A 27,785-nucleotide genomic window follows, 5' to 3' on the forward strand; every position below is an offset into this window, starting at 1 on the left:
GAGGGGTTGAACTATCCTGGGTTACTGTCACAACAAAATAAAACATGCTTGGGACTCCACATACTCAAATGGGATGGGAAGAAATGAACTGTCCTAGGTTACTATAACAAGAAGGTAAGATGTGCTTGGGACTCTACATACTCAGGTAGGGGAGGTGAACTATCCTGGGTTACTGTAACAAAATCTTTTCATGCCCTACATAGGGTAACAGGGTTTTCTTGCTAGATCTCTTGAGTACATCAGGAGATCTCTGTGCATGTCACAGTTACTAGAGGAAGCATCTTTGTGAGCTTCATTGTCCGGTGCAGACTGTGTGAGTGAGACAGAAAACCAAACTTTATTTTTACTACAAATCTTCTGCAGTTTTTCTGGTCTTTTTTTTTTTTTTAACATTTACATTCAAACTTTACATTCAACAGTGGGCAGAGGCAGGAAGGAAAATAAGCAACCATGTGTTCACAGGTATTTTTGAGAATGGATGGCTGTTGTCATTTGTTCTCCATTTTTCCTTTCTCAAAGTCCAGCTCCAAAGAGGAGGCAGTCCAAAACATTCTGGCTCATATGCAGATGATTCTCAAACTTTACTGCAGTTTTTGTGTTTGGCATGGGTTGGTGGGTGGGTTGCTTTTCCTTACACTGCTGCCCCTCCAGTTGGTAGTGAAATGATTGAAGTGCAAACCTTGGATTTGCTTTTCTGCTCTCCAGCTCTGCCAGATCTGGCGTTTCTCAGACTAGCTTTCATGCTGTCCTCACACTGAGCAGCAAGCCTTTCCTCTCCATAAAAAATAAAAAAGAAGAAAGGATAGTATAGTATAGTATAGTATAGTATAGTATAGTATGGTAACTAATCCATTCACTCTGCCAACTTAGTTCAGATTTGCTGATGTGCTTTGGTAGTGACACTGTACTAAATAACAAAAACTTAGTTTTGTAACTTGGAACACGTAACCTGAGAATGTGATCAGAGAAAGCCTCTACAAATAGGCTCCTGAAGTTGTTGCATTCTCCTAGAGCATAATGTGTGAAACTCTTTACTGTTATGCTGTGCATCCTCTTATTGCAGTTATGTTCAGATGCCTGCCTTTCTGTGAGTGGGACAGTCTCACCTGCTGATTATTTGGGACATTAACAAGGCAGTTGCCATGGAATCCTCTGCACAATGTCTGTTTTGCAGGTGAACTATAATGTGGATGTTTTTTGAGCCTTACTCATTTGGGTGTTAGGCAGTGGGATCCAGTCTTTAGTATCCAGTCTGATACCCTGCAGCGTGTACTGTTTTTCCAGGCCTATTGCTCATGCAACTTCTTGTCCAGCTGGTTTGTGCATCTACTGAGTTATCTGGCACCATGTCTAACTGCCTTAGAGTACATGGCAAAAGTGGCTCCCCTTGTATGCTGACAAAGTACTTCTTGAACAAATGCTGTCGTAGTGACAAAGCTTGTCTATGCAATAAGAAGTCTGGTAAAACTGGTAAAACAGTTTTGCTAGTATTTCTGCATACTTTCTATGTGTTGATTTTTGCACAATTACCTCAGGTAAGGATCATCTCTCCTTCAAACTGATCTGTGTAGTCATGCTGGTGAACAGGTATTACATAGACCTGATGTCTAGACCCTCAGCTTTTGCCCAGGCAGGATGTGTTTGCCAGCAGATGTTGGTTATAGCATCAGTTCTTTAGGCCTCTCAGTCCTCTTGTGGCTTGAAATGCATATGCTGGATTCATGCAGTATCCTCATATTCCTATGAGAGAAAAATATGTGATGGATCTAAGCTGCCTTATGTTTTGTGGCTCCTAACTTGGCTTTTCTTGATGTCTGTTGTGAAACATACACTGGCATGATTTGTGGCCCTCTCTGTGGCCAACACACTGAGAATATAAATCTGTTGAAACCTGACTCTGAGATGCTTGTCCTAACGTTGGCTCTAACAGCTCCATAGTTGGCTCTAACAGTTCTATAGAGCAGTCTCCGGTGTATGCCAAGATGGCACCCATCCTTGGCTGCAGCAGTGAACTCTTGTGAAGCCTTGAATACAGCAGTATTCAGGAGCTAAGTTAAGCTTTTTAACAACTCAAATAAATGCATGTAGCACCCCTGGAATCAGTCTTCTGAAACTGCAGTAAAAGGATGCTTCATAGTTCTGGCAAACTTCACTTTGCTCCTAGGGGGGTGTTTGGATATAAGGGGTGGGCAGAGTGGAGAGACTGTAAAAGGGATGTGCACCACAGATTCTCAGTGATCTGAGCATGGGTTTTCCGTGAGTGATTTTAAGTCAGTATGATACACAAAGCAGAGCAATGAGAGATGGAATGAGAGGACCTGTATGAAAGTGCAGATTGCTCAGAAGCTTTTAGTCAATATTTCTGGACAGTAATAGTGTAATGAGGGAGAAGCTGACATTTGGAGAATGTAAGCCTCTTCTCTCTGAGGGGTGGTCTGTGTCAGAACCCAAGTACTGTGATGTATGTGTTGGGACCATTTTTGTTTAACATCTTTATTGATGATCTTGATAAGGGCATAGAATGTATCATCAGTAAATTCACCAAGTTAAGCGGGAGTTTTGATCTGCATGAGGATAGGGAGGCACTACAGAGAGACTTGGATAGGTTGGATCGGTGGGCCAATGTTAACGGGATGAGCTTCAACAAGGCCAAGTGCCAGGTCCTGCACTTGGGCCACAACAACCCCATGCATCACTACAGGCTTGGGGAGGTGTGGCTGGAGAGCTGTCTGGAAGAGAAGGATCTGGGGGTTCTAACTGACAAGCAGCTGAACATGAGCCAGCAGTGTGCCCAGGTGGCCAAGAAAGCCAACGGCATCCTGGCTTGTATTAGAAATAGTGCGACCAGCAGAAGTAGGGAGGTGATAGTCCCCCTGTACTCTGCACTGGCGAGGCCACACCTGGAGTATTGTGTCCAGTTTTGGGCACCTCAATGCCAGAGAGATATCGAGGTGCTGGTGTAAGTGCAAGAGGAGGGCAACGAAGCTGGTGAAGAGCCTGGAGAACAAATCCTATGAGGAGCGATTAAGGGAGCTGGGACTGTTTAGTTTGAGGAAGAGAAGGCCAAGGGGAGACCTCATCACTCTCTACAACTACCTGAAAGGACATTGTAGAGAGGCTGGTGCTGGTCTCTTCTCACAGGTAATTAGTGACAGAACAATAGGGAGTGGCTTTGAACTGCCACAGGGGAGGTTTAGACTGGACATTAGGAAAAAAATTTTCACAGAAAGAGTGATCAGACAGTGGAATAGGCTGCCCAGGGAAGTGGTGGAGTCACCATCCCTGGATGTGTTTAAGGGTTGTTTGGATGAGATGTTGGGGGATATGGTGTAGGGGAGAACTTGTAGAGTAGGGCTGATGGTTGGACTCGATGATCCCAAGGGTCTTTTCCAACCTGAATGATTCTGTGATTCTGTGGTTCATGCTTTGGCACTAGAGAGGATGCTGGTGCTGAGGGCCTCTCAGTTCTAGCTGAGTTTTTCAGAGCCACCCGCAGCTGCTAGAGGGAGCTTTAGCAGTAATTTTCACTAACATCTGCAAAGACTCTCCTGTTTAAAAAGGACATTCCTTTCTTTCTGTTTAGAAGGTGTGTTGCAGTTTGGATGTTGGCAGATTTCAGTGGCAAATGAATTGGTTTACAGTAATAGAGGGCAGTTGAGAGCTGTGTATGATTTTTTTTTCCAAATTACAGTGGGCATGTTATTTTGCCTTGCATTTTTTGACAATTAAAAGTATTTTCTAAATACTTGATATTTATTTGAGCTTCCAATGGAGAGCTTTCTGTTGTCCCTGCTTTAAAGCTTGTGATAAAATTTGTATCTCTAAAAATAGTATTTAATGGATATTTGTCTCATTTATTTCATTGCAGTTTTATACGATTGCATAAAAAAAGTGTTCAAAGTGGATGTAAGCTTTAGGACCTGGATATGTACTATAGCCAGTTCTTAAGTGCAGGTTTCCAATTAGAGTGGTATGCTTTTGACTCCCATTCATCCTCCTCCTATCCCTCCATATGTTATTTCCTTAATTTCCTTCAGCCACAGGTACAGATATGCATGAGGTTCCATATTAACTTTATGCCTGGTGACTAGTATTAGAGTGAGGACTGCAGGAGCAAATGTTGACTGTTCACAGTTACCTTTCCATTTGTATGTTCAGAAACATACTCAAAAATAACTCACTTGCTCCATGATTTCACTGAGGACCAGAGTGAAGCTGACCATCCTGTAGTTCCCCAAATTGTCCTTTTGGCCTTTTTTTTAATTTTAGATTGGTGCAACATTTGCTTCTTTCTAGTCATCAGGGACCTCCACAATCTCCATTATACTTCAAATGTGAGAGAGAGAAGCTTTGCCGTGGCATGCCCATCTCTCTCAGTACCCTTTGATGCAGCAGGTCTGATCCCATGGACTTGTATGGATCAAGTTCTGTTAAGCAATTTCTGACTGTCTTCATCAACTGATCGCCATCCTTGAACCCTGTCTGTAAGAAGAGACACTGGATGACCTTGCTGGTGAAAAACAAAGGCAAAGAAGACATTGAGTACCTCTTCCTTATCTGTTGCTGTTGTCATTAAATCACCTACTCCATTCAATAACTGTCCCACGATTTCCTTGTTTAGTCTTTTACTGTTAATGTAGCAGTAGAAGCTCTTCTTGTTATCCTTGTAGTGCTTGCAGGTCTTACCTGCAGCTGAGCTTTACCTTTCCTGATATCATTCCTTCATGCCCAGGCAGTGTTTCTAAATTCCTCCTTTGTAGCCTAACCTTGCTTTCACCTCCTGTATGCAGCCTTTTTGCAGTGGAGTTCCACCATGAGTTCCTTCCTTGGCTGTGCTGGTCTCCTGATGGGTCTGCTTGATTTCCTGAGTATTGGACTGGACTGTTCCTGTGCTTAGAGAATATCCTTAAAGACCTGCTAGCTTTCTTGTGGTCCTTTACCCTTCATTGCAGCTTTCAATGGGATTACACCTACCACTCCTCAAGTGGTACACCTACCACTCCTCTGCTTCCCATGACATGTACTCTACTACTCTCTTTCCTCCCTGCCCTCAGGATCTTGAATTCCCCTATGTCATAGTTGCTACCACTGAGGCTGACTGGTTTTCTGTCCTTAATTGGTACTTCCCTGCTAGTTAATAGCAGATGTGCTTAGCTGTGCACTATCCCAGGTTAGCCTATCCAGTACCTATATCAAGGAGATATTCTTTCTAGAAATCTTGCCAGTGTGTATCCCCACCTGCTCTGTTGCCTTTCCTTCATATGTCAAGGAGATTAAAATCATTCATAAGAACCAGGGCTGTGATCAAGAGAAATCCTCAAGTTGTTTAGGGTGCTTCATCTACTTGGGAGGTCTGTAAGAAAACTATTTCTGCCATGATGCCTCTTTTCTGGTTTGGACCCACAAGTTCTCACCCAGCTGTTGTCCCCTGAAAGAGCTCCATATATCCAAACTGCTCTTTGGCAGAAAGGGACCCCTTCACATTTATCTTCCCTGTCTGCATTTCCTGAAGAACATTTGTCTGACCATCACAACTTGGTGATTCCTGCTGTGTCTGTTACTCCAATCATGTTGTGTTACTGTAACTGGATGCAGAGCTCTTGTTCCTCCTGTCTGTTCACAGGCTGTATGTGTTTGTGCATATACACTTCAGGCAGGTGCCCCTTCAGCCTGTAATGTTGTTCCTGAAGTGCCTCTTGTTCCAGTTACTCTGAGTCCTTTACTATCTACTGCTGTTCCCCAATTCTTCACTTAACTGTAGGACAAAGTCTCCCTTTCCAGTTGGAGATTATGTGAGTTAAAGTAATTTAACTGAAAAAAATTATGTATTGCATTCACTGACATTGCTGTGCAAACAAGTGGAAAGCATAATATTCTGCATCCATTCACGCCAGCTACTTTCTGTCCCTTGCATCCACTGATACCTCACTTGCCAAAATCTTGCTGTGTTGGTTTGGTTTTTTGGGTTTGTTTGTTGGGTTTGGTGTTTCGATTTTTTTAAAGACTATTCAAGAAAAGGAGGAGAGGAAAAATGTTTGCTTACTCAAGTCGAAATAGAATTAATAGTTCATGAAACCTGTTAAAAGCTTATTCCCATTATAGTTAAAAATTGCTGCTTGCCACTGTAACCTCACCCATGGCAGAACTTACTACTTTGTGGTGGAAACATACTGCAGGCAATAGAACTTGGCATTCCTGGCCAGAGCCTGAGGAAATACTACTGTTTGGTTTCTTTCTTTTTTAATTTAAAAACATGATTTCATTTTGATTTGAAAGAGCCCAAGTAGTAGAGGTTTTGTGGATTTGGCTGGTGTTTGTGGTTGCTATAGTTATGGGGGTTTTTTGTATAATAATTGCTGAGTTATTAATTCAACAATGTGATCTAATTTGTTTCCATTATATGTACACAGTGTTAAAATTTTACTTGAATGTTTACTGTTAACTAACAATAAAACTTATGTCAAGAGAATATATTGAGGATTTATTTTATACCCATTTGAATACATTTTAATGCTTCCCTATAAACACACAAATACCTGGAGTAGGACTGTCAACAAGACTTTATTTTGTAGGGATTTACAGGGGTGTTGTATGACAGTTTAGCTAGTATGAGTTTACTGGTATGATTAGGAAACCAACTCCCCAGCACTAACCCAGTTTGTGTTGGCAAAAGCATATTCTGCCAGTAAAAACTGCCTCAGCCTCATATATAAAAATTATTTTTAATCTAGGTTTTGAAACAAAGCTTTTGAAACAAAGTATTGTGTAAGATTTTTTTTTTTTTTAAATATGTTCATGGTTACTGTTTTGGGTTTGTGTGGCAATGTTTTGGTAGTGGGGTGTCCTGGTTTAGCTAGGATAGGGTTAAGTTTCCCCAGCAGTGGGGGGGAAGCTCTAGCCGGGTTATTCAATACCATGCTGACGTCACCTCCTGGCGCCCAAGCCGGCAGCGCGGGAGAGTCAGTGAGCGTGTGTGTTATGTGATCTCTCGGTTCTCACTGCTGCATTGGTAGATATCTTGCTCTGTTCATTGTTATTACTGTTATTGTTGTTGTTTGTTTTGTTGCTGTTGCACTGTTGTATTAAACCTCTCCTTATCTCAGCCCCGGGGCTTTGTATTTCACTCCCTTTGTGGGGGAGGGGCAGCGGCTGCGTGGTCTCAGACCCCGGCAGGGGCTAAACCACTACATGGGGGAAGGTCTACAGAGGTGGCTCCTGTGAGAAGCTGCTAGAAGCTTCCCCAGCTCCAAGTCAGACCCACCTCTGACCAAGGCTGAACCGATCAGCTATGGTGGTAGTGCCTCTGTTAGAACATATTTAAGAAGGGAAAAAAAACTTACTGGGGAACCTGCAGCAGAAAGGGGAGTGGGATGCGAGAGAAATAACTATGCAGACACCAAGGTCAGTGAAGAAGGAGGGGGAGGAGGTGCTCCAGGTGCTGGAGCAGAGATTTCTCTGTGGCCTGTGGTGCAGACCATGGTGAGAGGGCAGGTTGTCCCCCTGCAGCCCATGCAAGTCCATGGTGGAGCAGATGCCCACCTGCAGCCCATGGAGGACCCCATGCCAGAGCAGGTGGCTGTGCCCAAGGAAGGTCGTGACTCTGAGGGAAGCCTGCATTGGAGCAGTTCTGTCGCTGGGAGGATTGCAGCCTGCGGAAGGGACCCACGCTGGAGCAATTAGTGAAGAACTGCATCCCTGTAGGAAGGACTCACATTGAAAAAGTTCATGGAGGACTGTCTCCTATGGGTGGGACTCCACGCTGGAGCAGGGGAAGAGTGTGGAGAGTCCTCCCACATGAGGAGGAAGGAGCAGTAGAAACAACATTGGACAAACTGATCGCACACACCATTCCCTGCCCCCCTGCACTGCTGGTGGGGAGGAAGTAGAGAAGTTGGGAGCAAAGTTGAGCCCAGGAAGAAGGGAGGGGTTGGGGGGAAGGTGTTTTTAAGATTTGGTTTTATTTCTTATCATCCTACTCTGATCTGATTGGTAACAAATCGTTTTTTTTCCCAAGTAGAGTCTGTTTTAACCATGACCATAACTGGTGAGTGATCCCTCCCTCTCCTTGTCTCCACCCATGAGCCTTTTGTTATATTTTTTCCTGCCCATCTCACTGAGGGGTAGGAGTAAGCGAGCGACTGCATGGTGCTTAGTTGCCAGCTGTGCCTAAACCATGACATTTATATGTGTTGCCTTGTCATTTTAAAGCTGATAGTGAAGCAATAAATCACAGAATCACAGAATTATTCAGGTTGGAAAAGACCCTTGGGATCATCGAGTCCAACCATCAGCCCTACTCTACAAAGCTCTCCCCTACACCATATGCTCCAACATCTCATCCAAACGACCCTTAAACACATTCAAGGATGGTGACTCCACCACCTCCCTGGGCAGCCTATTCCACTGTCTGACTACTCTTTCTGTGAAAAATTTTTCCCTTATGTCCAGTCTAAACCTCCCCTGTGGCAGTTCAAAGCCACTCCCTATTGTTCTGTCACTAATTACCTGTGAGAAGAGACCAGCACCAGCCTCTCTACAATGTCCTTTCAGGTAGTTGTAGAGAGTGATGAGGTCTCCCCTTGGCCTTCTCTTCCTCAAACTAAACAGTCCCAGCTCCCTTAATCGCTCCTCATAGGATTTGTTCTCCAGGCCCTTCACAGCTTCGTTGCCCTCCTCTTGCACTTACACCAGCACCTCGATATCTCTCTGGCATTGAGGTGCCCAAAACTGGACACAATACTCCAGGTGTGGCCTCGCCAGTGCAGAGTACAGGGGGACTATCACCTCCCTACTTCTGCTGGTCGCACTATTTCTAATACAAGCCAGGATGCCGTTGGCTTTCTTGGCCACCTGGGCACACTGCTGGCTCATGTTCAGCTGCTTGTCAGTTAGAACCCCCAGATCCTTCTCTTGCAGACAGCTCTCCAGCCACACCTCCCCAAGCCTGTAGCGATGCGTGGGGTTGTTGTGGCCCAAGTGCAGGACCTGGCACTTGGCCTTGTTGAAGCTCATCCCGTTAACATTGGCCCACCGATCCAACCTATCCAAGTCTCTCTGTAGAGCCTCCCTATCTTCATAAAATTATAATTTGTGTCACACTGTACACTGTGTTCAGGCAACTCCCCAAGTTTTACAAACTATTAAACATGCAGGTATAGTTATGCACACACATTTAAAGAAAGAAAAAAAAAAATGGAGGGCACTGTAGTCGGTTTAGGATTTTGGTTCACGTGTTTTGTAGCTGAAGGCACTTGCCTTCTGCCTAATCTCTGATAAACCTGACCAGTATAAACTGTAAAACTCCTAGTTTTACTGTGCAGTGCCAAGTGGAACAGCACTGGGAAATGTTCACAGGCAAACTCTGTGCTACATGTGTTTTGTGAATGAAGGATTTGTCGCTTCTTGATTTTCTGTCCCTTTATTTTTTGTAAGAATAATGAAATGACCAGTCTGTTTTGATTACATCAAGGGACAGTTCTGCATTGAGAAACCTGTGTTAGTCAGTTCCTCTAGGTTATAGACTTAAAGTCTTTAGGACAGAGATAAAAATATTCCTTATACTGAACATACTTTTGATGCTTAAAAAATAGTAGTTTAAGTTATGCTTCTCGTAATACCTCTCTGTACAGTAAATTGGTAGAGAGGGGTAGGGGGAGAAATGCTCTTTTGCCCATACCAGCAAGTTGTACTTGGGCAACTTTGGTCAAAGTTGTTCCAGATGAGACAGTCTCATTTAGAGCTGAGCTTGGTAATCTTCAAACAGGTTTTCAGGTGATATCCCTTTTGGTCAGTTGGTGACTGCTGAGCACAGAGTTAAATGATATCTGGGAAGACCATGGATGTTCAGAGAGGGATTTTTGTGCTGTAGAATGAGGGAGAAGTCACCAATCAGGTCTGTTGGAGGCTGATGAAGGAAGGTAGCCGCAAGGTCCAGGACTTTCTCTGCAAATGCTTGATCACAGATCACTCTTGTCATTGTATGCATCCCAGGTTGCTTGTGCTGATGGCTGTAGGAGAAGGTATGAGGCAGCAAAGAAAGGCTCAGCAAGTGTCTGGTGCCTCGACTTCCATATATCCACTGGTGCATAGGCATGAGTGTATCTGAGAGGAGGCTGGTAACTGGAAAACTTCTCAAATATCAGACTGGAAATCTTCTCAAATATCAGATTGAACTTTTGGCCCACTTAATAACTTAAATATTTTAACAGAACCATTTTTAATAATCAACCTCTTCTTTTGAATTCAGAAAGATTGTGACTGAGGTTATGATGAACTCGGTCGCACTTAGTCAAACTGAGGCAGAGGGCACAGCTAGGCTGAGAGACAAACACATTCCACGCGAAAGAGGAAGGACTGCGGGCTGGGTGCTCAAAATACGGAGGTTAGGCCTGCCCCGCTGACATTCACCCTGAGGTCAAGAGCGCCCCCTGGTGGCTGCGAGCGGTCACGCCCGTGCCGGGCTGGGGGCCGTGGCGGCCCTGCGGGTCGGTCAGGGGCCCGGAGCCCTCGGTTGGGTCCTATGCCGTGCGCTTAGCAGAAAGTAAAACACAACAGCCATGCATGACTGTGAGGACATGTCTGGGTACAAAGGAAATGGAGAACTGGGCTGACTCCATAATGAATGGCTTTTTTCCGTGGTGTAACTGAGAAACGTTACTCCGTTGGTTGAAATGAAGATTTCTGATACTGCTAAGTTACCAACATATCTTACAGAACAGACAACAGCATACCTAAATATATAAACTAAGGAAGAAACACATTAGCTCTGATAAGTAACTGAAGCATAAAAAATAGGGGAATTAAATTAGAAGATTACTTGTGTACATCTCACAACATACCAATTTGTGTCCATGAAAAAAAACCTCAAACAAACCCCTTAAACTGTCACACAAAAACGTCTTCAGATAAAAACTAGGTTAGATTAGTTTTAATTCATTCAAACTGCCAGCTAGGATACCTATTTGAATTATAGTTTCCAGCATTCATCTAAAGAAAACTTGAATCTTACCGGTTAATTACTATGATATTTCCAATTGAACGTAGCTTTTGTACTGTATTTGCTAAATTTTGTGAGGAAAGGCGGTAACTTACAGGCACAATTAAGCAATTTATGTAGCTAGCATTTTATTGGCTTCTTACGGTTCTGTCTTTTAGTCTTTTGGAAAATTGCATGGGTTGGGGTTTTTTTCCTTGATCAAATTAGTTTCTATTTCTTATTTGGTGCTGGGCTCCTGTTGAGTAGGAACACAATGAAATTAAGTTTAGACAACAAGCTTGTTAAAACAGTCTTAAAAGGCAGATATATGTTTATATTTCAGTGTGCTGAGAATAAAACAGCTTAGGAAAATCAGGAAAATTAAGAGTATTTGGGGGAGTTGCAGCTTTAACAGTTTTTTCTCAATATGTAGTATTTGTAGAACTAGTGATTTAGTATTCACTTGCACTTCCCTTTCTTTTTCTAATATATAAAAATTAGACTATATTCTCCTACAACTTATAATAAATTTCCTAACTTTGAATGAGTAAGCTATTAAACCAAAAGAAATTACTCTCTTTTCAACTGAAAGACGTAGAAAAGGCTTCAGGTTTTGAAAGAACACCCTAAACAATTCTGACTTAATTTGGTTAGCTAAGAACTTCCTCCATAGGCTTAACTGATCCTAAAGCTTCAGGACTAACATATACCCTTTGAAATACTCAATTACTATTTCTTTTTTTTTTTTTTCTTTTTTTTTTCATTCTAGGCAACTTAGGCTTCAATTTCGACATTTTAATATAGCTGTGATGGTGTTTAAATTCAGTGTCTTAATTTAAATGTATGCCCCTAGTTTGCAATGCTCAAATACTCTTCCTTGGATCAGGGATTAGAATCAAGGTTGTGCATACAATCTTTATTTTGGTTCATCTTGATTTTTCTTGGGCAATGTATTACTGTGCAATTTCATTGTTCTGCATTTTTCTTGCATTTTTCTTATGAAAGGGTTTGGAATAGACATGCTCTCTTGAGAACTCCTTAGTAATCTTATATTTTAAAATACATGGAAGTGAATGTCCAAAAAGTGGGGCTGTGTGGCTATTTGAATCTCAGGAGACCTCCAGATGGGAGAATCTTTCTGCATGCTGTGAATTAATGAGAACCTGCCTGTATGCTGCATATTTTACAGGAGCAAAAGGGGCCTTGCCTTTAGCCTTGGGATTACTCACCCTACTGATTTTGATCTCGGTAATGTTAGGCCATTTGATTCCATATTTTTAACATAGGGGGATGGGTGCATCCCAGCTTGTGTTGCTTGAACAGATACTTGGCAGAACAGCAAATTAACTTTCTGGTAGGTATTAACTGCAGTGATTTCAGAATCACCTAAAGCAGTTAATTCTGAATAGCTACACAGTAAATGAAAACTCAGTCTTCTTTGTAACAGTGTTCCTTTATCAACAGGTCAGGTTTTGAGTTCTGCTTGTCTTCAGTTGCTTAAATTGACAGTGCGTTTAAGAACGGAGAAAAGCGTGTTAGAGCTAATCTTTTTAATGTGTTCTTTCCAAAAAAAAGATATTCTTTTCTTCTGAGAACCTTAAGGACCTTTGTTAAGAAACTTCAGTGGAAGATGCAAGGATTATCAGAAGGGAAGATTTGAATGAAGTTCAATTTTTTTTATGAAAAGCAGGGGACCCAGGTTGGACAAATTCATGGGGGATGGATCCATCACTGTTCATTGATCAACACCATCCACATGCAACTTGCAGATCAGGGATCCCAGAACTATTGGTTGTTGTGAGCTGATAGGCTGTGCCAAAAGAAGGAGAAATTAAATGCTCACCCTAGACAGATTTGTTATTGATGAGCACTGGGACAAGACTGGAGTTTAGACAAGCCTTCCATCTAAGCTTGAGTATTTGTTCTTAGTTAGCAAGCTTCCAGAGTGCCCTTACTAGAGTTACTAATGTCTAATGTAGGCAAAATAACATGAAATTTTTTAGTTTCTCTATTTGCTTGAGTTTACAAAATTAACCAATTTGTGTCTGACAGGTTTCTAATCTGGGTGTTGGATATGTATCAACAGTGCTTCTGTTAACGTTTAATAAATGTACTAAGACTCAGTAGCCTATGGAGGCAGGAAAGATAGGCCAAAGAATTTCTGTATTTTTAAAAGAGAAAAGGCAACAGCATGCAAAAATAGTGACTGACATAATCATACTGAAAAGTTGCCATATTGCTGTTCAATAGGGCAGTGTGGGGATTTTGCTGACACTGGACAAGAAGCCTATTTAACCCTGGAATCTTTTCACCTTTGTCCTGGGGCATATAGTTATTTTTGTAGCACGTATTCAGAGGGAGTTTTCTGTCTGTTAGTATTGCTGGAGAATGTGAAGTGAATTATCTGCTCTCAAAACGAAGGAAAAAATAGTATGATGAGAATAACAGTCTGGAGTGGTGTTTGGTGGGATGTGCATTAAATGTTGACCAGCTGCCTTTTCGAACAGATACAGTGAGGTGGGATGGGAAGACAATTTAATGTAATTAGTTTGGGTTTTTTAAACTGTGAAATTGAATTAGAAGTTGAAAGTCCTAGAAATAAGAGTGGTGTTTCTTGAAAAGGGAGTTTTTATGTAAATTAAGTATGTGTCTAATTCCTTGATAGCTGAGCTGCTAAGAGTGCAACAGTTCCCTGAAAAATTGAAGGTAGCGTTCGGTTTTTCATAGCTTTTTCCCAAATTTGACATGTTAGATGGAATTTTTCCAGTGCAACGTTTGGGAAGACTTAAGTTCTGTTACCTGTAAGGTCCAAGACAGACAGACAGACATGCATTTTGGCTGGTTAGGTAAGTTTCTTGGAGTATTTCTTGATGAGAAATTTTCTAGTTATGTAACATGCTCTTGGGATTTGAAACTTGGCAAAGGCCTGGACTCTTGTGCTAGTGTTCTGACTTACCATCTCCATGGAAGTCCATTTCAATTAAAGAAGAGCCTTCAAAAATCAAAATCATAAAAAAAGAAATCAGAATTCAGAAATGCTGGAAATTGAAAGCAACAAACATGGTGCTTTCTGCATATTTGGTTGCTGACTGATTTACTGGTATTTTTAACTACATGTTACGACTGTGATAACTGTGTCCTGTGTTTGCATCAGAGCTAAAATTATGGACTCTGTATAATTGTTGATGTCCTTCCTCCTAGACAGTGTGGAAGAAAAAGGTTTTGAAAATCAACATAGTGTAGACAAGAACAAAGTGGAGTCTAGATGGTTACAGGGACTGGGAGCTGTGGAGATGCCTAGGCAAATGGAATTACAGGGAACAGCTGGGAAAGAAATACAAAGATGGGACAATGTGGTAGGGCGTCTTGGTTTTAAAAGCCAGAAAAGAAAGAAAGCATTAGAAGGAATTTCAGTGGTTCCCCATGACAGGCACAACAAATTAACACAGAGCTGCTGTGCTGTAAAGCCTGATGTAATTTGCTTACTGAATGGTAGTCCAAAAAAGCAGAAGCTGGTTTTCCAGAGAAACCTTCAGCTGTGTAGATACCAAATTTGCCTCTTTTCTCAGAATCTTAGCCTCATTGATTACAATGATACTGCTGCTGTGATAAAGTTTCTCAGAAAGTTTCTCTCAAAGATTATAAGACTGAGACATGATATATCCAGAAAGTGAGGAAAACTGTGATATTGTGGAATTTAAATATTTATTACTATGTACGTGCAGCACTGGGATAAAAGGTGTGCTTCAACATCTTTTTCTTTTCTTTCCCTGTAACCTAGGTGTTATAATCATAGCCTGATTTGTTCAGGGAACAAAAATATTACTAAATATTTTCTTTAATTTTTAAAAATGATGTGGTGTCTCTGGCTGCTAATTGCCTTAATCTGCACAAATGAACAAAAGACATAAATAAAATGCTGAATGTTAACATGATTCCTTCTTGGAAACAAGACTTGGACAAGACTGATTGGAGCGAGACCAAGAAAGACAGGAAGAGAAAAAGTTATTTCATGGCCTGTCAAATATACATTAACTTTTTCATTTTCTCTGGATAAGTCACTCCTACTGATTATTTGTGTACATTGTAATAGTAAGCACTTCATCAGCTGCAGGGAAATGGGGGTTGTGGAAACCTCAGAGTAACAACGTACTACTTCGGCTTCTCTCTGAGACCAATTTTAATTGTGTTTAAGTTTTCTCATTTTAGTGGATAAGCTGTCTTTAGAGAGAGCCTGGGCTTTCCCTTGAAATAATTTCCTACAGATAGGTTCATCATATACCTTTAACAATGCTTTCAGAATTGATCCTGTTTCAAACTGATATTTGCAAGGTCAGTTCCTAAGTAGGTAGTGCCTCATGGTTGCCTTTTGCTTTATGTCTAGATTGAACATGCAGTGAAAATAAAAAATTTTAAAAAATAAAATTGAGTTATTTTTAAAATTTTGGTTCCAGGCTTTCACTGACATGGTTTCTTGATAAAAGTAGGAAACTGGAAAAAATTGATATAAATGCGCGCTCTGGATTGCTGTTTCCTATCTGTGTTAAAGGCTGCATGAGTCAGCACTAGAAACATTTTTACTGCTGAAGCTTTATCTTCTCTAGGCTAAGCTGTGTGGGAGCTTTAAGGCTTTTATTTTAAAAAACAAACAAACACACAAAAAAAACCCAAACCAACTTGTGCAAATTAATGCTGGGTTTGCTGTTTTGATGGGGGTTGCCCCAAAGAAACAGGAGAGAGGCAACAAGCTAAAGTTTAGAGTTTAACGTTTAAAGTTTTGCTTCTGCGCTTGTTTTTTGTTCAGTACAAGAAGCTTATGCTGTAAGTTTTAAGCCAAAGAAAGCACTTTATTCATTGCATCCAAAAAGAAGTTGCTACACAGTCTGCATAAGCAGTCTTTGATTTTTCAGAGACTTAATGAGATTCTCAAGAGAAAATGCATTTCAAGAAAATCAGTTTAATAGTCTAGTTACAAATAGAGAAAAACTAATGGCCTGAAATTTCAGGTAGCTTTTGAAAAATAATTTCCATTCAGGAGGTTCAGCAACTCAAGACAGCTGAATCTTCAAAACCATTAATATAAAGTCCTATAAGGATGGGAGTAGAGCAGTGTTAAGAGTATCCATATGCTCTGACCTGGTATTTAATGCAATTGCACTAGGTATTTGTCTGCATCTCTTGCTTCAGCTCCCACACAGCTGATGATAAAAACTAAATTCCATGACAAGATTAAAACATTTTTTTTAAAATGCTTTGTGGCTTGCCGGTTTTATTTTTTGTTCTAGGATTGATTTACTTTCAGCAAAAGTCAGCCTTGAGTTACTGAAATACTTATTTTCTTTCTTTCTATACCTGTTTGCATATGCTTTTAAGTAACTATGTAAGTAACTATCTTTTAGCCTTACAGTACTGCAGTTAGCCTCCTTTTGTAAGATGACAAGGACAGGAAGAAAGTTTACTTCTTTCTGTTAGATACTGAACATGCTGGAGAAGAGGCTTTATGTGAAAAGGCACTGCTCTTTTGGCTCCTGGATAGCATTTTCTGTGGTGGGTCTCACCCCACTATATATCTATATAAATGAATGTTCACTTCACGCTGGAACAGCATCAAATATGCGTGTGCAAGATGACAGCATCCTCTACTAGACTACACTTGCACAGGAGCACACCTGATGAAATAGCCACCAGGGAAAGGGAAACTCTGTAAACAACCTCCAAGCAAAGCTGCCAGAGGGGCCAGACACCATGAACTGGCAATGCTTTTCAGAGTATGTTGGCAATAGTGTGTTAGTCTCTTGGGGAGTTCTGATGCAGAAAATGAGGTTCCTTTTAGTTTGTTAATAAAATATTAATTCCATTTGATACATATCAGAGATAATTCCAGGGTAGGAGCTGTGAATCTTACTGTACAGCAGAGGAGAGAAGAATGGAAAATAAAATATTGCTTGTCTTTAATCTCTGTGTTTTAAAGCATCAACCTTTGTCTCTCAAGTATCAGTTTCTGTGTAGGTAAGTCTCAAAAGAGTCCTGTAATACAGCAGCTAAAGGGAAGTATATTTTTGTGCTCTAGCAGCAGAGGTAGTATATTTCAAGCTGCAATTTCAGTTTGATGTCAATTCTTCAGAACATAACCTCAGAATGATTTTGTTATGTGAAAAGATCTAAGGAGCATGGCTGCTCAGAGAGGAAGAACTGATTCTTGTGTTGTTCATTTGGTTCAGGTACCTGACTGCCCAATCCAGTGGGAATAACTTCTTCTGAATCTGTAGATCTTGTCCTCAGCAGCATGGAAATTATCTGCAAGAGTGTATAGGTAAATCATTCCCTAAGAAACATGAATTGGGTGTGAGAATAAGCAGGTTTTTAGAAAATTGTTCCCTTCCCCACACAAAGGTTGGCGTATGTGTTAAGTGGTATTTCTGTACGTCCAGGGAGCAGTTGAGATGGTTCAGAGTCACGTATCTTTTATCAGTAATCCCACAGACACTTTTATTTCTTGGTTTTCTTTTGCAAATATCCTTGTAAAATGAGTAAATAGGAAAACCTTGGGAATTACTGACCAGTCAGCCTCACCTCCATGCCTGGTAAGATCATGAAACAGATCTTCCTGGAAGCTAGAAACATGTGGAAGATAGGGATGTAATTAGAGACAGCTAATGGCTTCACCAAAGGCAAATCATGCCTGACTAATCTGGTGACCTTCTACAATAGAGTGACTGCATCAGAGGACAAAGGAAGAGCTCCAAAGGTCATCTACCTGGGCTTCTGTAAAGCCTTTGACGTGGTTCCACACAGCATTCTTGCTGCTAAATTGGAGAGAGAAGGATTTGATGGATGTTCTATTTGATGGATAAGGAATTGGCTGGTTTGCCATGTCCAGAGAGTTACAGTCAATGGCTGAATGTCCACATGGAAACCAGTAATGAGTGGTGTCCCACAGGGCTCCATACTGGGACCAATACTATTTAATATTTTCATCAATGACATAGTAGGATTGAGTGGAACCTCAGCAAGTTTGTGAATGGCACCAAGCTGAGTGGTGCAGTTGATAGGCTTGCGGGAGGCAATGCCATCCAGAGAGACCTTGACAGACTTGAGAAATGGGCCCACGAAGTTCAGCAGTGCCAAGTGCAAGGTCCCATGCCTGTGTGGGGGTGATACCCAATATCAGTACAGACTGGGGGATGAATGGATTGAAAGCAGCCCTGCAGAGAAGGACTTGAGGATGCTGATGAATGAAAAATTAGATATGAGCTGGCAATGCACACTTGCAGCCCAGAAAGCCAATCGTATCCTGGGCTGTATAAAAAGAAGTGTGGCCAGCAGGTCGAGGAAGGTGATGCTGCCCCTCTGCTCCACTCTTGAGAGGCCCCATCTGGAGTAGTGTGCCCAGCTCTGGGGTCCCCAGTAGAAGAAAGACATGGATCTGTTAGAGTGGGTCAGCTGTCAGAGGAGGGTCACAAAAGTGATCAGAGTACTGGAGGACCTCTCCTATGAAGAAAGGCTGAGAGTGCTGGGATTGTTAATCCTAGAGAAGAGAGCGCACTGGGGAGACCTTACTGTGGCCTTTCAATACCTAAAGGGGGCTTATAAGAAAGATGGGGAGAGACTTTTTACCAAGGCCTGTAGTGACAGGACAAGGGGCGATGGTTTTAAGGTGAAAGATGGTAGATTTAGGGATATAAGGAAGATATAAGGAGCATGTAAGGAAGAAAGTTGTCATGATGAGGGAGACAGTGAAGAAGCACTGGAACATGTTGCTCTGTTGTGGAGAAGTTGTAGATGTTCCATCACTGGAAATGTTGGATGGTGCTTTGAGCAACCTGATCTAATGAAAGGTGTCCTGCCCTGCAGGGAGGGTGGACTAGATGATCTTTAAAGGTCCTTTCAAAGCCAAACCACTTCATGATTCTTTGAAATTAGCTTGTGCTTTGTGAATATAAACCACAGTGAATCTTCCTGGGGACTGCTTGAGCAGTCATCTGATGCAGGGGTTATGGTTGCAAAATTCTTAAATGGTCTCTTCGTCTCAATTTACTGGCAATCTTCCATGATTGACACTTGCATGAGACAGCCAAAACCTGTGATTTTTATGAACTCAGTTCATCAGAGATGGGAGGATACAAAGATAACAGAGAGGGAATGGTCTAACTCTATCCTGTAATCAAACCAATATTTGAGCAGCTTCTATTTATAAACAGCATATATTAAATAGTTATGATGGAAGTTTTACTCTGAGGTGGCAAAGCAAGTGGGAATGATGTTATAAACAGTGTCATATTTTGTCCACATTGAAGAAACGGCTTTTAAATTTCTACTTTAAAGCAGGCCTTGATCGAAATCTAAAATCCCTTTTGGGGGGATCGTATATACTTGTTAATACATGCATAATTGTGGCAGCATTTTTTTAGAATAGCCTTATAATAACAGATTAGAACTTTCTATATGGTATCGTATTAGTAAGATCACTTCTTAGTCTCAGATCATAGAGGTTATCCTCAGAATAGAAGGTGACTTCCTACTTTTGGCCTTATGATTAAATAGCTTATTTGACACAAACAGTTCTTTTTACCTTACTGCTTTATGTAGTTGTTTTTTCACTGATTGTATTACAAACCAGGCGTAACAGTGTGTTAACAGTACTTGTTGACACTTTGTTTTGTAGTCTCACACTTAATCTTTTGACATTTTGAGTACTAAGAGTACCAGTTAAATAGTGGTACTCTGTTTATGGTCCAATAGTATTTCTGCATTAACCTGATTTCCTGAAGGTTTATTGCTGCTGTAAAATTTTTCACTGGATGACTTCTTACTGAACTGCTCCTTGAATAAGCAGGAAAAACTGATCCCCAGAGCAAAGCACACAGCTGTCAATAAGCTTATGGAAGACGCTACTTGCTTCTGTGTGTGCACTGTACAGATATGAAAATACAAACTTTAAAATACTAGTTTTGCCCTTGCATGAAATCTGAGATAGAATCTGAATAATGTTTGAGGTGGAAAAAGCTAGCAGTAGGGACTTACTTCTGATGTGTTTCAGTATTTTTTTTAAATAACAAAGTTGAATGTTTAAGAATGTTCCAAAAGTCTGTTTCTCATGTACAATAATTTCATTTTTGTAGGGATTTTTACAGTGCATACAGACAGAATTTATAAAAGTTAACATGAATTCCGTAACACATTTGATTTCAAGAATTCTTTAAATGGAAGAGATGTTCATTTTATTTGAAGTCTGACTGAATCCAATTATTTGCCCTAGGCATGCTGGTTAGTATAGTTTATGCATATAAATCTTGTATGGAAACTGTTTTAATAATTTGTCAGGAAAACTTTATATGCTCATTGAAATGCTTTGTATATCCAGTAATAATGTATTGTTGGTTGAGGAAGAAGCTTCTGATGTAGTACTTGATATCTGACTTTAGCTGCAAAGGTATGGTACATGGGGAAGCATGTTCCTGATGGGTTGAATCTCTCAGACACTTTAATGTGGAAGTGACTCAGATTTCCACACAGATATGTGCTTAATGTAAAAATACGCAAATCCTTTCAGAATTTGGACCTTGCATGATGAAGTTGGATGGCTACCAAAGCAGTGGCCTCTCCCTGTGCGAGACTGCTGTGAAGGGAATGAAACAGTGTGGTTGAGACTGTGCCATCTGAAGTGTAGTTGTTCATACTCTTCACTGGAAAAGATGGAGCTGCTAAAGTTAATGCAGAAGGAGGAAGGCAACAGCTAGGCCACAGTGGTTTCCTCTATGAGGTGAGGGGGTCATTACTATAAGCTTGTTTGCAAGCATGGGAAAAAGAGTATGTAGATGGGTTCTATTCAGACCACTACTGTAAGGGCCATTTTGTGGACAGTTCCTGGAGTAAGCAGTCCAGTTTGTATTTGCAAATTTAAATTATTTCATTTAAATCAGATGTTCTTGGTTTGAAGTACTAGTATCTATGCAGACTTGTAGAGACACAGCAGAAACCTCAGATGAAAAGGTGTTTATTGGTTTATAGATGAGCTCTGTTTATGAAGCTCAGAGCTCTGCCTCTGTGTTCAGGCCTGTTCCTGTATTAAAGTAATTTACTTTGTTCCTTTTTTAAGCTCTAGCATTGTTAAAATCAGATTTTAAGTTTTTAAATACAGAGTCTTTCCTTTAGTTTCCTCTCTTTTTCTCCTAAAATATCTGAGGTGTCATTCAGTCAGAAGTGTGACTGGAAGGTATGCTTAACTTACATGAAATAAACATGGGCCCAGATCTCATTGTGAGTTTAGAGTTGTGTCATTTTCATCCCATTTCCTGCTGATTATTAAGCATGCAGTGTGTTTCCCTGATAGCTGCAAAAGAAGGAAAAGCTGAGGGAGCTTTTCTTGCAGACTCTTAGCATGTTTTCTGATGCTTACAAAATACAAGTTCTCACTGGGTGTGTGAAATTAGACTGCATCCGTCAGCTGGGCTTTGTGGTGGGGAAAAGGGGCTGGCAGGTTTATCAGTGAGGCTGACTGGGGCCAGGGCATGGAAGGGGAGACCAGAAGTCAAAAAACACCAGCAGACCTACACTGTCTGCAGTTAATGAAAGCATGGATTTCTTGGCAAGTAGAGGAAGCAGGAAGAAGGGAAGGAGAGAAATTCAGGAGGCATTTTACTTTTTTTTATTCTCTAGTGACTTTAGGCTGCTTCCTGGCTAGGATGTCATCTAGAGTTTTATCACAGTCTCTTAGATATGTGTACTCTATGCTCAGCAGTTGCTTAAAAGTTACCAGTGGTGTGCCATACCACACAGCTGAAAAATACTAGCTCTGCCCAGCATGTAATAAATTCTTTCCACGACAGAAGTTAAAATGAATACAAACCTCTGGGAAACCTGTGGAATTTCAATTTGTTGGAGTTTATAAAATAGAGTGGAGGAAAAGAGGGAAGAATGGCAATCCTAATATACATTATATAATAATTATATAATATATTTTTTATATATATAATATACATGCATAGCTGCAACCCCCAGGAAAGATGCAACGTGTTTCTTCTTCATGGTCAGATTTGCATGCATAGGAAAAAAAAAAAAAAGGTAAGTGCTATAATACAGTTAATTTGCATCCATCTCTTACTTGAACAGCCTAAGTAGGTGTATCATTTCTTGAACTCGCCTCTAACTTTGATGTTGTAATAGCAAAATATTCTGTTTACCCATTAAGTAACTTCTTCACTGCAGTTTGAAAGGCTCTTGAATTAGTAGGAACATCTAAAATCTAGTATGTGGCAAACGGAGGAGTGTTGTTGACTAGCAGATGAGGAATGGCTTACATTACTGTTTTTGGAAGTTGAGGCTCCTGGATCACAGATGATTTAACTTCTTGATTCTCTTCTTGCATCTTTTTAAGTAGACTGGCCATCCATGGTGGTATCTCACCAGAATATGTATACTGCACTCAATTTATAGGCTTTGTAAAGGGAGCAGTTGATTAAGAGTCTAAACTCACTCCAATTCAGACTTTGTTTCCATGCATTTGCTACTTTGCAGACTCTTGTCTGGAAATCTAATGCTCACTCCCAAAACCCTTCTGATTCATGCAAGTTAGTGAGGCTCAACAGCATCACTAGATAAAGTTTAATAGTACAGGTGGCATACACAAATGTTTTCCTAATCAACTGGTGCTAGGGAGGGAAGGCAATGGGTATACTAATCAATATCATTCATTTAAGCAATGAGAACTTCCAGTAGCTCTGAAACGACAGAATTAAAAGGATTGAACTCCCACCTCTTTTTCCCTTGGACTAGCATTGTGTGAGTTTGGACTGTTTAATATTGGCAGGCATGAAGCAAGCTGTTCAAACTTGATATTGATTGTAATAAAAAGTTATTACAATGCATGAGTTAAGCAGAAACCACAAAATTCTGAAGATTCTTTTTGCTGTTCACTTTAATATATGGGTTTAGAAGAAAAACAATCCCTTTCCTGTGGTAGCTGGGGAGCACAGCACTCTCTCTTTCTTGCTTATTACAAAAGAACTGATGTTTTTCCCAGAGTTCAAGACATAATGTCAAGCAGGGTATCTCACTTTGATTTGAAAAAAGGAGTGAAAAAGAGTTTAACTCAATTTAAAGAGGTAAAAAGCAAACTTAAGGAGAAACTTGGTCTTAGAGACTCTGTATGTCTGTGTATTACATATAGATAGATGTATACACACATATATAAACAAGTGCTTGTTATGTGTGCATCTCTTGAAGGGCAGTACTCTGTACCCTGTCCTGATACTGGTAATGCTGAAGGAGTGGCTGCTCTGATGTTTCATGGACGCCTATTGTCTCCTCTCAATGTCTCACTGTAAATTGAGGCTATACTTTTGTCACCTACATATTAGAAGCTGTGAGTCGTGAATAAACAAGTTGACTGTTACAAAGTCCCCTGTTACTCTCTCACAGCAGAGAGACTATTTTGCATCGCAGGAGAGGGAGAGGTCAGGGTGGGATGTTGCTTGAGAAGATCAGATGGGCATTAGACCTCACAGTTGCATCTCCTGAACACTGCAGCAAGGATTTGAGTTTGGGAAGGTGCTGTGGGCAGTGGCCCACATGCCACATTCTGTCGCTTATATAGGAGTCTTATTGGTGTTTTTCCCCACTCTCAGTCAGCTTTGTAGCAGGGATAATGCTTCAGTCAGAATTAAAGCCTTGCTTGTAATAGCCCTAGGATCTGCTAGCTCTAAGGGCAATTAATCTTGAGTTGTCTGAAATTCAGGTAAATTTGGGGATATGAAGGTAGTTTGAATTTCTATCTACTCCCTGCAGTCCAGGCGATGTAAATTGGCTTATAGTTCCTTTCAGTCCTCTAGTTAAGTCACAGTCAAAACCTGTTTCGTGATGCAGACTGGAAAGGTGCTGAGGTCATCTTTGGGATTCTGACTGAACTTCCTTGCAGATGGGTGAAAGGTGATTAACCTTTCTTCAGGTTTATCTCAGTGTAATCTGTTTCTCAGAAAGAAAACCCTTTAAAAACATGATAATTATTAAAAACAGCCCGTTAAAAAAGAAAAAAAAAACAACAACAAAAAAGAAAAAACCCAGGCAAATCCTACATAATTCCCTAGCTGTGTAACTCAGTATTATAGATTGCATCGTTGTGGAACAGAGCCTTTAACTGGTAATCCTCTGTGTTGGTGTCCCCGGATCCAATTACCACTACTGACCCCATTCAAGGGAATGCATTACCAGTGCTGTCTTTGAAAGAAACCCTTTTCCAAGGCTGCTTTTGGTGAGGCTGTTGGTGAGATCAGACAGCTAGTTGGTGTAAAGCAGCCAGGATGTCTGTAAAATCTTTACTTTTGACAGTTAAGGGGTTGTGTCTTATATCTTGCTATTATACTGTAGGGTATTAGTAAGTAGTTGACCAGAAATGAAACAAATACAGTGTGAAGACCATGAAAGACCCTGCTTAAAAAAAAAAAAAAAAAAAAAAAAGCAAGCATTGCCATATCCTCTGCTAACTGCATTTGGTTGTCTGTGGCTCTGTTTATAGAACAGTTGAGTATGATTGAAACATGTAGGTAAAACACAAGCTGGCTTTTTTCTTGGTAACGTGGATATTGTTAGAATTGAAGCTATGGCAACATGAAACCTAATGGGCTGCCATGTGTCCTACATTGTGTTTACTAACTGAAAGCTGTAGTATTCCAGCTGTGTTGCTGCTGCTGGTATCCACTATAGCAAGAACAAAGCCAGTTTATCATTGTGATTGTGTATGTGATTGCTGTTCTTGAAAAGCCTGTCTGTAAAGTGTATAATGTAGCCTGTAATGTAGGGTCCACATTTATGAGTTTAATTTGGTAGAGAACAAGTTTTAGGTGATGTTGACGTTAGATGTAGGCTCTACATCACCTCTGGAAATTTCTTTCATGTTCCAAATGCATAGATGCCCAAAACAAGTATTTGTTGTAATTTGGCAGAACTGAACTATTTTCATTATTTGCTGCCTATCTTTTTTATCTTAGACTAATCCAAGAGGCTGTATTTGACTTTAGTTCTGCCTCTGGGTAATGACCAGAAAACTGTCAAGCCTTATCCTTAACACTGTGTTTTCTTCGGGATTTTTAGCTTGCTTTTGAACTTGAATTGATTCCAAATTTCAAGAAAGCATGTGGAGTGTTCCTAGTGAAAACACTTATGTTTTGCATAAGTCTAAATCAAATGGGAAGGGAACTTTGCATGTTTTGAACAATTTAAAACTGGTCCCTTTTTCCCTTTCAACCTTGAAACATCAACTGTACAGTGATTTCTTTGTTCTCTGTTCCTACAAAAATACATAGCATGAACATGGTCTGTGCTACTGTTCAAGCCAGTACAGTCAGAGTCACTGATTCCTATGGCAAAATAACTAGCTTCTTTCTGACATACCACTTCAGAGGAAAAATTTTATGAAGCTCTGTGTTTGGTGGCAAATACATTTTTTTTCAAAAGAATAATTGTCCAAAAATCAGCTAGCTCATGGGATTTTTGCCAAATAGTCAGTTCTGTATGAAGAAGCCAGCTGGCCAGCTAACTCACTGGGTACTCATGTCTTTAACATATTTTAGTCAATCTTCGCATCTGCATTGATAAAAGTTTCACTAAGGAACCCAACTGACATACCATACGTAATTTGATGACAAAAGTCTTGATTGTGTCTTGGACTGTATACTGATAAATTCACCGAGTGGAAGTAGTGTTTTGTCCAAAATTATCAGTTTGTGGTTAAGTGATTTCCTCACCCCAGTGAAAAGAACTAAGTCAATTTTCATGTTTGCATAAGAACCAAGGAAAGAACTAAATCGGTTTCATGTTTGTATGTGTCTTATTGGTTGTGTTACAATCGAGAAAGGCCCTCAGTCTGACTGTTGTTAATTTTATTTCTCCAGGACTCAGTTTATTCCTTCTTTCTCCTCTTAGTGCATTATTTCTTAAACTTTCTTGGTGGTTTTAAGGTAACTCTGGCTTCTCAGAACGGCAGAGTAGTGCAGAAGTGCAGGTGAGTTCTCAGAAGCCAGAGTTTTACTGCATCATGATCTTCAGCAAAAATTTAAACAGACCTACGCTGGCTGCTTGCATAAATTGTTATCTTCTTTGATAACTTCTGTCCAGGTCCAAAACAACACATGGACTGCAAAGCTTTATGATAAACTTTTTGTGTGGAATTTATTGTAAATACTACAGAATAAGACTACTAGCATTTAAAAATTATAACAGAGGGACCACAAGAAACTTGTGGAGAAAAGTTCTAGGTAGATCTAGGTAAGGAAAATCATGAAATAGTATGGCTTTACAAATGAGACTTTTTTTCTCCTTTTTAAAAATTGTTTTGCTCAGTATTTGCAGGAAGAAGTTATCTTAGGAAAGCATAAATTCAACAATAGCAGTTACCCCACTCCTGTACTTTCCGAGCAAGGGAAAAACACATTAAATAAAACTTTAAAGTGCGAGTACGAGTTCTGTAAATCTGTTTGAGAATCTGTATGGATACAATAAACTTTAATTTGTCTCCTTCCTTGGACGGAAGTCTCAGGATTGGGGTAAGACTTTGTAGAGGTGTGCTGTGCCTTTTTTCCACAAACCTGTGGAAGGACTTTTTAAGCAGGCAGAAATTCCAGTACAAACAAAACAGGCTTCATTAAAACTTTTCTGCTTTGACCTTGGATTTTTCCCGTTATTTTTATTCTTAACTGGGAAGAGACTGCTGTTTTGTGGCTACCCAGGGTGCTGAACATTTTCTGTAGTAAAGGATATGGGACAGGACAACACTGCCTAGAAAATGAAGTGTGTAGCTTCTCCTTATTTATATGTGTGCGTATGTACTTCATATGTTTGTTTTGGATTGATGAACTAGTTCTAGTTTTATTGTTTAAATGTTTAGAAAAAAAATATGTGAAGACATTGTTGGCACACTGTGCAAAATATCTTTCTCATGCTTATTCCATTATCAGAATTAAATGCATGACTTGTCAGACGTAGCTGTTAGGCAACTAAACCTCTCTTCTCTGTGAGGAAAAAAGAATGTTTGCTAAATTTGTCTTTTAGTGTTAGTGTTCACAGGAATTGGGTTATCATTTTAATTATTTTTTATCTCCTCCCCCTTCTTTTGTAGGTAGCATTGGTACATCCTTTCAGTGCCACTCAATCCATCAAGATCACATTTGTAATGATGACAGTGACAAGGTGAGGCTTACATGTTTCCTTCACAAGAGGCATGTATATTGGGTTTTTTTATGTACTGCTTTTAGTATACAAAGATTGGGGTTTTTGCAGGTATAGCAGTCAGTTTTCAGAGTTACTCTTTGAACTGTCTCTAGCGTATTAAGAAGTATATTTTACTCAAGACAATCTCTTGGTCAATTAAGAAGAAATTTGTCTTTAGTATTTTATTTTTCTTTTTGCTTGTATTCTTTGCTAAACATTTGTGATTTGCCATATTGACACCCTCAGTTAATAAAGAGCAGCAATGGTTTTGCTAATTTTTGGGTAAGGTAGGATGTTGGTTCTGACTTCAGAGGTTAGAGCCTAGCTAAGTGTTCAAAGCCTTTTTGCAGTAGCTGTATTTTCGTGTTTTGGAATTGAAACTCAGGGTTTTACAGATAGGAAGCTTCTGTTCAGTGCTGCAAACTTAAAATACCAACCTGTCTAGTAGTGTGCAAGTGTTTTCCTAATCTTTTTCTGACACATTCTCAGATTAGCTTGCTTTGAGTCAGTAGAGTGCTGGATGTTAAAGGTTCAATGATACTTGGTCAGCAGTGTAAGTGTGGCCTACAGAAGGGAAAGTTTTGACACTGAACTGCTAGTGAGAATG

At 40.3% G+C, this 27,785-nt stretch overlaps 1 protein-coding gene across 3 annotated transcripts in view; it reads left to right on the forward strand.

The window, feature by feature from the left end:
• RNF38 (ring finger protein 38) overlaps nucleotides 1-27,785 on the forward strand; it is a 128,043-nt gene that overhangs the window by 44,795 nt on the left and 55,463 nt on the right. For 2 of the 3 annotated variants that reach the window (XR_012621780.1, XM_074813524.1), the window contains exon 2: nucleotides 27,087-27,157. The exons of the other annotated variant lie outside the window; for it this stretch is intronic. Coding sequence is in view for 1 of the 2 variants with exons in the window: in XM_074813524.1 (XP_074669625.1) it covers nucleotides 27,087-27,157 (71 nt within the window). In the remaining variant the exon portion in view is untranslated. The remainder of the gene's footprint in view (nucleotides 1-27,086; nucleotides 27,158-27,785) is intronic. 3 annotated transcript variants of the gene reach the window in all.

Source organism: Strix aluco, chromosome Z, assembly GCF_031877795.1.
Source record: "Strix aluco isolate bStrAlu1 chromosome Z, bStrAlu1.hap1, whole genome shotgun sequence".
NCBI lineage: Eukaryota > Metazoa > Chordata > Aves > Strigiformes > Strigidae > Strix > Strix aluco.